General features: G+C 39.2%; 1 protein-coding gene across 5 annotated transcripts in view; it reads left to right on the forward strand.

Moving 5' to 3' along the window:
* The window catches only part of SEC24D (SEC24 homolog D, COPII coat complex component), a 111119-nt gene that overhangs the window by 27209 nt on the left and 67093 nt on the right, over positions 1-16817 (forward strand). For all 5 annotated transcript variants that reach the window (XM_061192032.1, XM_061192031.1, XM_061192035.1 and 2 more), the window contains exons 7-8: positions 5878-5989; positions 15561-15688. In XM_061192032.1, the coding sequence (XP_061048015.1) occupies positions 5878-5989; positions 15561-15688 (240 nt within the window). The remainder of the gene's footprint in view (positions 1-5877; positions 5990-15560; positions 15689-16817) is intronic.

The following is a 16817-nucleotide window of genomic DNA, read 5'->3' on the forward strand; positions in this document are numbered from 1 at the left end:
CTTTCCATTTTACTTTCTCTTTCTGATATTTCATTATTAGTGTAAAGAAATGCAACAGATTTCTGTATATTAATCTTGTATCCTGCTACCTTCCTGAATTCATTTATTAGTTCTCATAGTGTTGGTGTGGAGTGTTTAGGGTTTTCTGTATAGAGTATCATGTCATCTGCATATAATGACAATTTTACCTCGTCCTTCTAATTTGGATACTTTTCGTTTCTTTTTCCTGTCTGATTGCTGTGGCTAGGGCTTCCAGTACTATTTGAATAGAAGTGATGAGAGAGGGCATCCATGTCTTGTTTCAGAATTTAGCAGGAAGGCTTTCAGCTTTTCACTGTTGAGTATTATGATGGCTATGGGTTTGTCGTAAATGGCTTTTATTATGTTGAGATACGTTCCCTCTGTACCCACTTTGGTGAAAGTTTTTTATCATGAATGGATGTTGAATTTATCAAATGCTTTTTCTGCATCAGTTGAGATGACCATGTGGTTTTTGTGTTTTGTTGATATGGTCTATCACATTGATTGATTTGCATATGTTGAACCATCCTTGTGACCCTGGAATGAATCCAACTTGATCATGGTGCATAATCCTTATTATGTGCTGGATTCAGTTTGCTAATATTTTGTTGAGGATTTTCACATGTATATTCATCAAAGATATTGGCCTGTAATTTTCTTTTTTTGTAGTGTCTGTCTGGTTTTGGTATCAGGGTGATGGTGGCTTCATAGAATAACTTTGGGAGTGTTCCTTCCTCTTCAGTCTTTTGGAAGAGTTTGAGAAGGATAGGTGTTAACTCCTCTCTAAATGTTTGATAGAATTCACCTGTGAGGCCATCCACTCCTGGAGTTTTGTTTGCAGGGAGTTTTTTTAAAAGTTACAGATTCTATTTCACTTCTAGTGATTGGTTTGTTCATATTATCTATTTCTACTTGACTCAGTTTTGGCAGGCGGTATGTTTCTCGATATTTGTCCATTTCTTCTAGGTTGTCCAATTTGTTCACATATAACTTCATAGTATTTTCTTATGATTTTTTGTATTTCTGTGGTATTGGTTGTTATTTTTCCTCTTTCATTTTTTATTTATTTTTTAAATTTATTTATTTTTCTTCTTGGTGAGCCTGGCTAGAGGTTTGTCAATTTTGTTTGTCCTTTCAAAAAGCGAGCTCTGGTTTTATTGATTTTTTTTCTTTTTCGGATCTCTAGTTTATTTATTTCCTCTTTGATCTTTATTCTTTCCTTCCTTCTGCTCACTTTGGGTTTTGTTTGTTCTTTTTCTGATTCTTTTAATTGGTAGTTTAAGTTGTTTATTTGAGATTTTTCTTGTTTTTTGAGGAAGGCCTGTATTGCTATGAACTTTCCTCTTAGAACTGCTTTTGCTGCATCCCATAGGTTTTGTATGGTTGTGTTTTCATTGTTGTTTGTCTCGAGGTATTTTCTGATTTCCCCCTTGATTTTATTGTTGACCCATTGGTTCTTTTATTAGCATATTGTTTAGTTTCCATGTAATCATTTTTTTTCTCATTTTTCTTTCTGTGGTTGATTTCTAGTTTCATACCATTGTGGTCGGAAAAAAATGCTTGAAATAATTTCTATCCTCTTAAATTTGTCCTAGTATGTGGTCTGTCCTAGAGAATGTTCCATGCATGCTTGAAAAGAATGTGCATTCTGGGTTTTTTGGATGTAGTGTCCTGTAGATATCCATTAAGTTCAACTATTCTATTGTGTGATTTAGGATTTCTGTTGCCTTATTGGTTTTCTTTCTAGAAGATCTGTCCATTGATGTCAGTGGAGTGTTAAAGTCTCCTACTGTTATTGTGTTCCCCTCAGTTTCTCCCTTTATGTCTGTTAGTATTTGTTTTATGTATTTAGGTGCTCCTATATTGGGTGCATATCTGTTAACCAGTGTAATATCCCCTTCTTGTATTGATCCTTTTATCATTATATAGTGTCCTTCTTTACCTTTCTTTATGGCCTTTGTTTTAAAGTCGATTTTGTCTGATATGAGTATTGCTACCCTTGCTTTCTTGTCGTTTCCATTTGCATGAAATATCTTTTTCCATCTCCTCACTTTCAATCTATGTATGTCTTTCACCCTAAAGTGGGTCTCTTGTAGGCAGTATATTATAGGTTCTTGGTTTTTTTTAATCCAATCTTCCACTCTATGTCTTTTGATCAGAGCATTTAGTTCATTGACATTTAAAGTAATTATTGATAAGCATGTATTTATTGCCATTTTAAACCTTGTTTTGCAGTTTATTGTGTAGTTCTTCTTTGTTCCTTTCTTCTTCTTTTTGGTTTTCTTTTGTGATTTGGTGGTTTTCTTTTGTATTATGCTTAAGTTCCTTTCTTTTTGTTTTTTGTGAAGCTATTGTATGTTTTTGATTTGTGGTTACCCTGGTTTTCAAGCATGTTAACCCATAACTATTTCTACCTTCTTTAGACTGATAGGCATATAAGTTCAAATACATTCTAAAATATCTACATTTTTTATGCCCCTCCCCCACATTTTGTGATTTTGATGTCCTATTTTACATCTTCATGTTTATTTTTTTTTTGCTGTTCATTATAGTTATAACTGCTTTTATAAAAATTTTCTTACTGGTTTATTTAAGTGATCTTCAATCTTTTTATATATTTGCCTCTCCTATTGTGTTTTTCCCTTTCCTATAGATTCTTGCTTCCTTTCTGCTTAGAGAAGACCCTTCAATATTTCTTTTAGGTTAGGTTTAGTATTGCTATATTCTTTTAGTTTTTGCTTGTCTGAGAAATTCTTAGTTTCTCCTTCTATTCTAAAGGATAATCTTCCTGTGTAGAGCATCCTAGGTTGCAGGTTTTTCCCTTTCAGGACTTTGAATGTATAATGCCACTCCCTTCTGGCCTGCAACATTTCTGCAGAGACATCAGCTGATAACCTTATGGGGGTTCCCTTGTACTGACTCTTTGTTTTTCTCTTGCTGCCTTTAGAATCCTCTCTTTATCTTTAACTTTTGCCATTTTAATTATGTTATGTCTCACTGTGGGTCCGTTTAAGTTCATCTTGTTTGGGACCCTCTGTACTTCCTGTACCTGGATATCTGTTTCCTTCTTAGGTTTGGGAAGTTTTCAGCCATAAATTCTTCAAATACATTTTTGATCCTCTTTTCTCTCTCTTCTCCTTCTGGAACCCCTATTGTATGTATGTTGGCATGCTTTGTATTATCCAGTAGATCTTGTATGTTCCTTTAATTTTTTCTTTTTTTTTTTTTTTTTTTACATTTGTCTTCCTGTCTGCTGTTCTGATTGGCTGATTTCTATTATTTATTTTCCAGATCACTTATTTGTTCTTCTGCATTATTTGGTCTGCTATTCATTGCCTTTAGCTTGGTGTTTATCTTGGCAATTGAGTTGTCTAATTTTGATTGGTTCCTCTTTATAGTTTCTAGTTCCTTGTTACAGTGACCTGCATTTCTATAGATAAATTTTCTTAATTCCTTCAGCATTTTTATTACCTCATTTTTGAACTTGGGATCTGGTAGACCGGAGTTGTCTTTTTCATTGTTTATTCTTTCAGGGGGTTTCTCCAGTTCTTTTAATTGGGAGTAGTTCCTCTGCTTTTTCATTTTACTTAAGTTTCTCTGACTCTATGAATTTAGGAGAAACAGTTATCTACTGTGGTCTTGAAGGGCTTTTTTTATGTGCGAGTGTCCTTGTGCAGACTGTGTGAGTCCAGTATTTTTGATATAAGGGCTGTTTTTAGTATGGATGTCTGCCACGTCTTTCCTCAGAGTGTGCTGGCTGTTGTCCCCTTGATATGGGGTGTGTTTGGTGTTGTGGTGACCAGAGCCTGCACTGGATGTTGGGTGGGGCCTCCTCTTTGCTATGTGGTTGTCGCAGCCCTGTCACGGGCAGGGTCAGCTCCCCAGTTGTTGTAGTAGAAGCCCCTAGATCTGGTTCTAAGCTGTGATGTGAGATAGGTGGGACTGGAGTACTCCCGCTGGGAAAGGAGGTGCTGCCTATTCCTCCCCAGGGGCTTTCCGCTGCAGACGTGCAATTCTGTGAGGATTCTGTGACGCCACCCACCACCTGGTGCGCTTGCCCACAAAGTCCACCACTGCTGGTGTGCCCCCTGGACCTTCCCCCACTGTGGGAGCACTGATAATTGGCTGGGATGTCAGCCCCACCTCTGGTGTGTGCCTGCTGCCAAAGCCCACTGCCACCAGAGGCATGACCTGCCATGAGCATGCTGATAATGGGGCTTGTGTGGTGGACCTGTGCTCCATCTTGCGCACACCAACAGTGGCGTCCCCAACCACACTCCAGGCCCCTCGGGCTGCCTCTGGGCAGCCAAACTGAGTCCCCTCCCTGGGTCTGTCCACTGAAGCTTATGTTTCAAGACCCAGCCACTGTGCACACCAGCAGGCACATGTCTCGGGCTAGGAAGTGGGACAGCATGGCAGCCCTCAGAGCTGGTCCCTCTCTATGCTGCCTGCCAGCAAGCCAGAACCTACACACTCCTCCCGCGCAAAGTCCAGGCCTCTCCAACTCCCTCTCTGTCCCGGCAGACCTCCCAGCAGGGGAAGGAGGTTCCCAGGGTGAGAGAACCTTTCCTCCTTCACAGCTCCCTCCCACGGGCACAGGTCTCATCCCGATGGGATCCTTCTTGCAGCTTTGATCTTGTGCCAGCTTTCAGTTGGTATTCTCTGAGAATTCTTCCACATGTAGATGTATATTTGATGTGTTTGTGGGAGGAGGTGAGCTCCACATCCTTCTACTCTGCCATCTTGATCTCCCCTCACATTAATAGTTTCATTAGGACCACAAAAACTCTGTATCCTCCAAGGCTACATGTTGCAGTTTGGGCACTCATCTCATTTCTCCCCTTTTTTCCCTCTTTTTACTGCCTCCTTTTTTTTTTTTTTTTTTTTTTTTAACCCCCTTATCTCTTGTCACTTTTATCCTATAAAGAAAGAAGTGAGGACAGGGAGAAGATAAAGAGGAAGAGAAAGATCCTTTTATTATTAGAATTCCTTCTTAACTCCACGCAACTAGATTTTGCTCATTATTTTAATCCCTAGACAGTTACAACAGAAAGACAATGTTTTGTCTCTGTAGTCTTCATCAATAAATGTTTCAGTAGAGAAATATAAGATGTTTCCAAATTAAAGGACAAAACTTAAGGGGACTTTCCTCGAGGTCCAGTGGTTAAGACTCCGAGCTTTCAATGCAGGGGGCGCGGGTTCAATCCCTGGTTGGTTGGGGAACTAAGATCCCATGTGCCGTGTGGCACAGCCAAAAAAAAAAAGAAATTAGGGACTTTTGTTTCTTCTCATGTCTATATGATAGGCAAAAATCATATGGGAACACGATATTGTTTGTTTCTTATGTCTCAAGGAGCAGGGGTGTGGTGGAGGAAACTTGAAAGGCAAATTGAAGATCAAGAGGGATTTGAGGAGAAAAGTTAAGTCTTCTTCAGCTTATATATTTTGAATCATTTCTTCTGAATTTATTTTTAGCCTTTTAGAGTTTTCTTTAACTTCAAAAAGTATTTTCTTTTAAAAAAAAAAGGTATTTTCAATTTCTTATCCTATGAGAATCTTTTCCCAAAAAACTCTTATCTATGGACCCAAGAAACAAACTGAATAAAAATAGAGTTCCCCAAAAGATCAGGTCAGAGCTCAAGAGCATTACAGAATAGAATTTGGAAGCTACTGGCATAAAGTTGTGAAAGTAAGCAAAAGTGGGACTGAAGACATGGTGGGTTCTCAATGAGAGTTTGATCTGAAATGAGCTGAAAGGATTTAGAAAATGCCTTTGTGTGTGTGTGTGAATAGTGTGAGGGGAAGGTTGGGAAGTCTTAACTTACTTTAACTTGCTGTTGCTCTCTTATTTATCAGATCCAGGTGATCGAGAATGACAGAGCCACCAGAGGGGGACAGGTTTATACCACCAACACCAGAGGCCAGATCCCTCCCCTGGTCACTACAGATTGTACGATACAAGACCAAGGTATTTCTTTTCAGTTACGGTTTTGACTGAGGTCTTAGTATTTCTCACATTTTTTAAGCAAATACATTGATACCCTTCAATAATGCTGTCACTGATGGGCAACCCCTTTATAGCTGGTTAACAGGAACTAATTTGCCATTAATCAAGTAAAGAGAAGGTACTGTCATCTGAGTTCTACTGTATTCTCTGCTTGTAAAAATCTAGAGAGTTTCTGGTGAGATACAGTGCAATGTATCAATTTAAGAAAATTTTAAATTTTAATTTATGTGTTTAAAATTGTTCATGCCCTACTTTGGTTTAATTTATTTACTACAGTGGAAACCTGGCAGGATGACATGAGCAGAGCAGTAGGGGATTGAATACTTGAGTCAGCAGACCTGGTTCTAGTCCCAATGACATTTTTTTCAGCAGATCCTTTAACATTTGGGGTTCTGGTTTCCTAATTTTAAACTGGGATGAGGAGAGGCTGAGCTCTGTCTCTACTGACTCTGTCCCATGTCTGCTATCAGTTTCATATATCTGTCAAGCCTCATGCAGGTTTGATCTTTCCGGGAATATATTATTCTGTTATTTATGGCAAGTTAAAATATAGCCTGATGAGATGTGGCATCTCAGATTCTGAATAAACCCCTTTAATGGGTCATATACTCAATCCTGGAAATATAACATTGGTATACAGGCAATCGTGTTGTCTCATCTCAAAGTTGTCAAGCCACCAGTTTCCAGATGGGGCTCCCCTCTCTTCAGTCCATCCTCTGTGCTGCCTTCGGCACTGTCCTTATAGGTCAGGCAGCACACTGAGGCAGAAAGAGCTCTGATTGGGAGCCTCACACGCCTGCACGCAAATCCAGGGTCTCTTCCTTAGTGTCCTGAGCTCTGCTTATCCCACCTCTCCGAACCTCAGTGCCGCCCTCTGTAAGATGTTAGGACTAAGACCTGCCCTGCAGGGGCAATGTACGGGTTAGAGATGACTCGTGTGTGCGTGTGTGCACACGTATGTATGTTTATATGTATGTAGGGGGCTTGACATGTAGAAGGGGTTGATGTAAATCACAGATGATGTTACTGTTATAGGTATTAATATTAAAACACACTTCAGATTACTTCATTTCCTATTCTAAAAATAATTTGTTCCTGACTACTTACAGAATCCATCCAAACTTGTCAAATGAATTCACATTTGTTAAGTGCTTAGGACCTGGTATATAATAGGTTGAGCTATATGAAATTACTGATTTTTTTTCTATTATTGTTGACCTACAAAAATGGCAATTTCTTTTCAACCTAATCGTAAGTGTTACGTTCATGTTTTTAATATTTATTTATTTATTTAATATTTTAGTTTGAGGCACTTTACAGACCTAAAGAATATTCCTTACCAGCCTCATCTCTCACCTGTTTCTTCCTCTGCATCTGTCTCAGCCATACCAAACTCATCCCCTTCCCCTCCTGTCTCTGATTCTCACTTTGTACTATTTTCTCTGCAACAGACTGGGGACTGTTTTTTGTTCGCTGTTGTACCCCTAGAAATTCACCTGGTATCTAGAATATAATGGTTGCCCAACAAATATCTATTGAATAAATGTATTCGGTATATGTAACTCTCACCCTTCTAGTTGGGAAATTCTTAGTTCTTCTAAACTCAATTTAATTTTTTCTTCGAAATCTCCTACAGTTTCTTCCCCCGCAGTGCTTTGTATTCACTTCTTTCATAGCTCTTGTTCCGTTAAATTTTACTGTGCTTTGGGTCTGTCTTTCCCACGAGACTATGAGCTACGTAGGAGCAGGATTGTACTTGTTCATTCATTCATTCACTCATTCAGCCAATATTTATTCAGTACCTATTACCAATGTGGTTAATATTTATTAAGTGCTTGCTATGCATTAAGATGGTCTTCTAAACACTTTATGTGGGTTAATTCACTTAATCCCCCCTGTAACTTAATGAGATAAGCATTAATATCATTCTCATTTTACAGATTGTGAAACGGAGGCACAGAATGGTTAGGTAACTTATGCAAGATACGCAGCTAATGGGAAGCAAAGCTAGAATTTGAACCCCAGCATTCTGATGCTAGAGCCCATGCTCTTAACCACTCACCTACTGCCTCTATTCAGAAATAAAAGCCACAGTTCTATCCTTAAATGGGTGTACCATCTGGCAGGGAAAAAGAGATAACTTAGTATTAATTAAACTGTTATAATAGCAGGATAAAAGGAGTATTGCTGTGGGAACTTAAATGTCAGGTAACAAACCCAGCCTGTCCTGCTAGAGTGGGGACAACTAAGCTGAGTCTCAAGTGGGCAGGTGTAAACCAGAACAGAAGTGGAGACGTTGGGAGAGGAAAAGGTTGCCAGGCAGCGGAGTGGAGATGCTAAGGTTTGGCAGTGGGAGAGAGTGTACGTGTTAAGGAGCACCATGTGCAGAGTTTTTTGTTTTTTGTTTTTTGTTTTATTTTTGAACGTAGAGGTGATTTTAGTATTGTGGTTAAATACACATACAATAAAATTTGCTGTGTTAATAATTTTTAAGTGTACAATTCAGTGACATTAATTACATTCACAGTGTTGTGCACCATCGTGATTATCCATTTGCAGAATGTTTTCATCAACCTGCACTGAAAGTCAGTACCCAATAAACAATCACTCTGCCACCCCTGGTATCTCGGATTCTGCTTTCTGTCTCTATGAATTTGCCTGGTCTAGGTGCCTCACATAAGTGGATTCATACAATATTTGTCCTTCTGTGTCTGGCTTATTTCATTTAGCATAATATTTTCGAAGTTCGTCCATGTTGTAGCATGTATCAGAATTTCATTCCTTTTTAGGGCTGAATGATATTCACTTTTATGTATATGCTGCATATTGTTTATCCATTTATCTTTTGAAGGACATTTGGGTTGTTTCCATCTTTTGACTACAGTGAATAGCCATAGCTATGAACATTGGTGTACAGGTATCTCTTTGAGTTCCTGCTTTCAGTTCTCTTGGGTGTATACCTAGGAGTGGAACTGCTGGGTCATATGGTACATGTAGGGAAAGAGTATGAGGAAGAAGCAGAAAGAGAAGGAAAGACTAGGATGGCAGCGTCCAGATCATTATCATCTCTCCATAGCCTGCAGCCCAGCCCTTGGCAAAAAGAAAGAGCTGCCTGGCATGGAGGGAGCCCTGAAGCTGGCCCAGTCACATCCCATTTGCTGTAAAGCCTCTTCCTCTAGCCTGGGTTATTTGCTAATACTTATCAGTAGGCTTTTTTTTAGTTTATTTTTTTTAATTGAAGTATAGTTGATTTACAATATCATGTTAGTTTCAAGTATCCAGCAGAATGATTCAGTTTTATATAGATTCTTTTTCAGATTCTTTTCCTTTATAGGTTATTACAAAATATTGAGCGGAGTTCCCTGTGCTATGCAGTAGGTCCTTGCTGATTATCTGTTTTATACATAGTAGTGTGTATATGTTAATCCCAACCTCCTAATTTATCCCTCCCCCACCCTCCTTTCCCCTTTGGTAACTGTAAGTTTCTTTTCTATGTCTGTGTGAGTCTCTTTCTGTTTTGGAAATAAGTTCATTCCTGTCTTTTTTTTTTTAGATTCCACATGTAAGCGATATCATATATCACATGATATTTGTCTTTGTCTGGCTTACTTCACTTAGTATGATAATCTCTAGGTCCATCCATGTTGCTGCAAATGGCATTATTTCATTCTTTTTTATGGCTGAGTAATATTCCATTGTATAAATATACCACATCTTTACCCATTCATCTGTCGATGGACATTTAGGTTGCTTCCATGTCTTGGCTATTGTAAATAGTGCTGCAGTGAACACTGGGGTGCACATATCTTTTCAAATTATGGTTTTCTCTGGATATATCCCCAGGAGTGAAATTGCAGGATCATATGGTAGCTCTGTTTTTAGTTTTTTGAGGAACCTCCATACTGTTCTCCATAGTGGCTGCACCAATTTACATTCCCACCAACAGTGTAGGAGGGTTCCCTTTTCTCCACACCCTCTCCAGCATTTATTATTTGTAGACTTTTTGATGATGGCCATTCTGACTGGTGTGAGATGATACCTCATTGTAGTTTTGATTTGCATTTCTCTAATAACTAGGGATGTTAAGCATCTTTTCGTGTACCTTTTGGCTATCTGTATGTCTTTGGAGAAATCTCCATTGAGATCTTCTGCCCATTTTTTTGATTGGGTTGTTTGTTTGTTTGTTTTTGATATTGAACTGCATGAGCTGTTTGTATATTTTGGAGATTAATCCCTTGTTGGTCACATCATTTGCAAATATATTTTCTCCCATTCTGTAGGTTGTCTTTTCATCTTGTTGATGGTTTCCTTTGCTGTGCAAAAACTTTTAAGTTTAATTAGCTCCCATTTGTTTATTTTTGTTTTTATTTCCATTACTCTAGGAGACGGATTGAAAAAGATATTGCTGCAATTTATGTCAAAGAGTGTTCTGCCTATGTTTTCCTCTAGGAGATTTATAGTATTCGGTCTTACATTTAGGTCTTTAACCCATTTTGAGTTTATTTTTGTGTATGGTGTTAGAGAATGTTCTAATTTCATTCTTTTACATGTAGCTGTCCAGTTTTCCCAGCACCACTTATTGAAGAGACTGTCTTTTCTCCAGTGTATATTCTTGCCTCCTTTGTCGTAGATTAATTGACCATAGGTATGTGGGTTTATTTCTGGGCATTAGTAGACTTTTTAGGATGTAGCCCAAGGATCTCAGACACACACAGAAATTCACAGATATAAATAAAGTATAGAAACAGAAGGAACCTTGGACTTCATTTGGTGTGCTCTCTCACTTTACAGACGTGAGGGCACTAAGGCCCAGAGAGGTTAAATGATTCGCCCAGGGCCACACAGCTGATTAGTGGCAAAGCCAGTGAAGAGAAACACCTACTTCAAGAATATTACTCCTTTGCCTTTGGCGGCAGGATCTAATTTAAGACTCAACTTGTCCTTTGCTTCTGTGCTTCTGCCCATCCTACAAGACCCTGTTCAAGCACTGCATCCTTTGTGTAGTCACCTCTGATCCACGTGGCAGACTCATAGCCTCCCTTGGGCCACTTCATAATCGATTTGCTCTTCTGTAATACTTACCAGCCGTGTTGTAATTATCTGTTTTATTATTATTCTCTTCTACCAGACCTTGAAGCCAGAAGCTTCATTCTGTCCTATCTCTAAGCTTCTAGCATGGGGATTGGCTTCATAAATATTTGTTGAATGAATAACTTATTGAATGTTTTTAGTCAGATTATCCCATAAGTTTCTTTATTAAGCATATTAGGAATTTTGGCTCTTAATTACCAAGGTTGCTAAATTATCTACTATAACCTTACCTTTCATGCCCCACTTCTGTATACTGGCTTAAAAAACAAATTCTTCATTGCTTTTTTAAAATTTTATTCTTTATGTGCATTATCTTCTTGTAACAAGTTTGTTTAGTCACGAGCTCATTCATATGCATATTTCACTGTAAAAGATAAGTTTTTTAAAGATAACAAATACTCAATTTCAATATGTTATTGGAAATGTTGAGTAGTGAAAATTGAGTACAATGAAAAAATATACTTTAAAATATTCAAAAATTCTTATTTCCCACTGTGTGTAACTTTGTGTGATGATGATAATGAGGAAGATTTTATTTAAGTTATATGACATATACAATAATAGGGGTTCAAGCATATTTACATTTACTACCTAATATTGGGTTGGCCAAAAAGTTCCTTCGGGTTTTTCTTGTAACATCTTATAGAAAAACCCGAACGAACTTTTTGGCCAACCCAATATTTCTTCTTCTATTCCGCTTGCCAAAACTCTTGTTTTACCCTGTGTTAGTATTCACCTGGATTCTTACAGCAATGGACCCACCTACCTGTCTCTGATCTTTTTTCCTGCTCCCAGAAGCTATCCAGTACATTCTGAATAGATTAATTTTCTTCAGGTATTTATTTGATCATATTGCTAAAAAATGTCCCATCATTGCCCCTGGGCAAACAGGATTGGTCTTAACTCCTCATCCAGAATTCAAGACCTGGACCCAACTTATCTGGGGTGTTGTAGAGAATTGTGATAGGTTCTAATACCACTTTTGCCATTTACTAACCCTTTGATTAAGGTAAGTCCCTTAACCTCACAGTGTCTCAGTTTTCTCCTCTGTAAAATCGGGTCATAGGGTATCAATCTCATAGGCGACTGTGAGATGAAAGTGAGTTTACATATAACAGTCTTAGAATAATGCCTAACCCATTGGCAGTTATCGTTATTATTATTATCCTTTTTGTTAGTACCACGTTTCTCCCTTTTCTCAGACCCTCTTCAGCAGAGCCCCCGAACTGGATTCAGCCTACAGTCATGTTAATTAATCATACAGAATAATTTGTTTCTATTTGAATTAGTTGCCATTATATAAAAATCAGAATATTTTATGTAAAGATCCATATTTCTAGCTGGTCCCCTCAAAATGTAAAATGTGGCAGTAATAGATTGAAGATGAAAAGAAACTCAGCTTTCTTAGGTCCAGCCTTCCCCTCATTCTGGACCCACCTGTGCAGTGAAACATGGCCAGAGGAAGGCTCACAGCCACACTGCAGGGTCTCTTTAAACTCAGGACCATGAACTTCCCAGCACATTGTCCTTCCCAAGTCCTTTCGCTTTTCCACTCTCCTTAGTAACTGTTTCACAATCCCTTCTGAAACCGTAACCTCCCATCCTTTCTTTCAGCTGCTCCTACCTCCTCCTTTCTGATAAAAGTGCACAATCAGAAGAGAATTCTCACCATCACATCAACCCCCTGTTGTAATGTGTCCTCAGGCTCTGCCTTCCTGATTTGGCCATAAATGTGCTCTAGTTGTAAGCCAGCCTCTCCTGCTGTGCACTACTCAAGTGTATTGCTACCATAAGTTTCCCTTCTTTATTCTTATGTCATCAATATTTCCCCTTTTACACAAGTATTCCCATCTTTTAAAAACCCTTCTCCTATCTTAAAAAAATAAAAATGTTCTCTTGATCCACTTCTTTTACCAGCTACCCCTCTTTTCTTTGCTCCCCTCCACAATAAAACTCGAAAGGACTATTGCCAATTCCTTGCCTGCCTTTCTCTCTTAAACTCACTCTAGGCAGCCCCCCCCTACCGCACCCCCACTCCTCACTCCCCCATTCCACCAAAATTCTCTCTTCCGGGTCTCCACCACCCTCCACGTTGATAAATCCAGCGGTCATGTTGATCTGGAGGCACCACCTGGCACAGATGCTCCTGCCTTTTCCTTGATGTGCTTTCTTCACTTCACCTCCAGCACACCCAGACTCCCTTGTTTTTTCCCTTCTCAGTCCTTTAGCTGATTTCTCCTTTTCTTCTGGCTTCTTTATGTTAAGAGGACCCAGGGCTCAGTCCTCGGTCGTCTTCTCTTCTCTGGCCACCGTGATTCCCTGGGTGGTTTTAATCTAGTTTTGTGGTTTCAAATACCATCTATATGCTAAGAACTCCCAAATGTGTGTCTCCAGCTCAGCTTTCAGCCCAACACCAAGACTCATGTATCTAATTGCTTCCTGAGCATCACTGTTTGATTGCTTCATAGATTTCCCAAATGGACATGTCCAAACCCAGATTCCTGATCTCCACCCACACATCTGTTTAAAAAAAAAAACAAAACCCGTTCCCTTCCTGCAGCCTTTCTCTTTTCTGTTGGTGGCAACTTCGTGCTTCTGATTCCTCAGGCCAAAAACTTTGGAGTCATCCCTAACCCTGTCCTTCTGTCATACCCTGCGTCTTCACACCTCATACATCATGCCCATCAACAAGTAAGCCACTGTACCTTCAAAATATGTCCAGAATCTGCTGCTATCAGGCTGGTTCCTGCCGCCACCCTGTTTCTCACCTTGTTGCTGCACAGCCTCCAAACTGGTCTTCCTGGTTCTCCTGCCTATTTCAGTCCATCCTGAAAACCACAGGTAGAGTCAGCCGAAGTCTGATCACAGCACTTTTCTGCTCAAAGCTTGGCAGTGTCTCCCCATTTTATTCAGAGTACAAGCCAGAGGGTTTAAAAGTGGTATCAAGCATCTAGCTAATCTGGCTTCTGTGACTTCTCTGAACTCTGCAACAGCTGCTGTGCCCCACTTGCCCCACTGTCAGGCTCCTGACATTCCTCTACCAGGCCAGGCACGCCCTTCCCCCAGATACTTGCTAGATAAATCCCTTGCCACCTTGGAGTCTTTGCTCAAATGTTGCCTTGTGATGAAGACCAACTCTGTAACTATTTAAAATTGCGGTCTGCTTTCCACTATGGCACCCCTTAACCAGAAATGCTTTTTTCATAGCATTTATCATCTTCTAAGGTCCTATATAATTTACTCATTTATTGAGTTTAATACTTATTGTCTGTGTCTTCTGCAAGAACATAAGCTCTGCAAGGAAGCACCTAGTCTAAAACTTAGTAGACACTCAGTAAATATCTGATGTTCTTTTGCCAAAATATATTATAATTTAATTCAAAATTTATTTTAGATAAGTTATTCTGGTGATTTAAAAATATTCTTCATGCCATGGATATAGTTTTAATTCTCATGTATGCCTTGAAAAAAATATTTGGTCAGGAAACCTAATGTGTTTTTTAAATAGTTTAGGGTGTTTAAAAAAATAATATTTCTATTATTTAGAATTTTCATTTCTAAATTGAATTTCAAGTTTAGAAAATAAAAACTCATAGTCAAATGGAATCATATTTGACAAAGTATAACTTGCTGATGTGAAATGGCATACAAATACTCACCTTCCCCATAGCAGATGTATTGATAGAAGAGGATGAAGAAGAAATTTTATTCTTATGTTTTGTACCTTTGCTTTATTTCTCCCATTGAATCTAAACACCTCTCAAGTCTCTGAGCGGCTATATTAATACCCTGCTTCTGGAAAATAATAATAATTTTAAAATCTCTTTTATATTTTTGTAGTAGAATGCAGTGTTTTATTTTACAAGAAATTACAGTGTGCTTAGACTGTAGATTGTAAAGTTAGACAATACTACCTTTTTTGTAGAAATCATGAAGAAGTTTTACAAAGAAGACAATGCATTGTCTAGAAGTACCTTTATTTTTTTTTAATAAATTTTATTTATTTATTTATTTACCTTTGGCTGCGTTGGGTCTTCATTGCTGCACACGGGCTTTCTCTAGTTGCGGTGAGCGGGGGCTACTCTTCATTGCGGTGCGCATTTCTCATTGTGGTGACTTCTCTTGTCATGGAGCACAGGCTCTAGGCACGCGGGCTTCAGTAGTTGTGGCACACGGACTCAGTAGTTGTGGCTCGCGGGCTCGGTAGTTGTGGCTCGCAGGCTATAGAGCGCAGGCTCAGTAGTTGTGGCACACAGGTGTAGTCGCTCCGCGGCATGTGGGATCTTCCCAGACCAGGGCTCGAACCTGTGTCCCCTGCATTGGCATTCTTAACCACTGCGCCACCAGGGAAGTCCTAGAAGTACCTTTGTAAATATTTAAATATTATAGGGCAGATTTTTTTTCTAAGCAGATTTTAAGTATGCATCCTTGAATATTTCAGGCAATGCGAGTCCTCGATACATCCGTTGCACAACATACTGTTTCCCATGCACGTCAGATATGGCCAAGCAAGCTCAGATTCCATTAGCTGCCATCATCAAACCCTTTGCCACGATTCCCTCAAACGAGGTAAGTGATAAAAAAAATAATTCAGTAATTCATCAATTCCAGAATTATTCTTTCATCATTATTTCCCTATGCATTATTCTGTATTGTAAACAGAAAGCTGGAGTATATATAATGTGAAAAACATGTAGTCATTCAATTCATTAAGAAAACAAAAATCTGACAAACTATGTTTTTTGGCATCCTGTATTCCCAACACTGATGAGCTAGGTCACTTTTTGGCTTAGTGTAACAATGCACATATATGGGAAATATGGACTGTCACACAGTGACAAATACCCAAACCTCTTGTGAGGCCCTTATGCCCTAGTTCAGGGCCCCAATATCTAGGTGCTGAGGTAAAGGAAGATAATAGAGCCTAAGGTCCTTGGTCTTACTACTACATCTGCTTTAATAATCACTGGGCCAAGATGCTCATAAACTCCTATTTAAAGTCAGCATGATTAGAAAGCATGAGGTAGATAAATCTGTATCTTTCAACTGGGGAAGAGGTACCCAATTTTTAGTTAATGGGGAAAAGAGACAAGAAGTGGTGTACATTTAAGATTTCTGATATTAGGATGCTGTTAGTGGATATTATGATCAGGGCATCTCCTCTATGCAGCTGCCATTCCTCCTTTTGATGCCCCTGAGTGGTGGATACCCACATGCACATGGAGACAGACACAAGGTACTATATCAGAGCTGGTCAGATGGGAGGTGAAGAAAATCCTTACTTCTGGCTGGAATTTCCTTACAGTGGTCCAGTAAGCTAGGCTGAACTGAATTCTTGATTCCTTTCGCTCACTAAAAGGCCGAAGCCTCAGATTCTCTTCCCAATTTAAACCTCAGCTTGGCTTTAGTGATCCTTTGAGGTCGCTGATCTAATGCACACCTGGAAGCACCTGAGCAAGAGGTAGAGCATCTCTAAGAGAGAATAGATTTGTACCCTTTCTTGGGCCAGTCACGCCAGCCGGGATGGGGAGTAAAGTGGCCTGGGATGGGGAGGGGGCCTGCTTTGTGTCCCCTCAGGGAGGGAAGAAAGAGTAGAGAGACAGTATCCACATGGCAGTGGCGTTCATCCCCTTTGAGATGTCCACTTACTCGTTTTATGAGTGTAGCAGAATGCTGCCATCTCTTCTTTTTGAGAGTA

This window comes from Eubalaena glacialis, chromosome 5, assembly GCF_028564815.1.
Source record: "Eubalaena glacialis isolate mEubGla1 chromosome 5, mEubGla1.1.hap2.+ XY, whole genome shotgun sequence".
NCBI lineage: Eukaryota > Metazoa > Chordata > Mammalia > Artiodactyla > Balaenidae > Eubalaena > Eubalaena glacialis.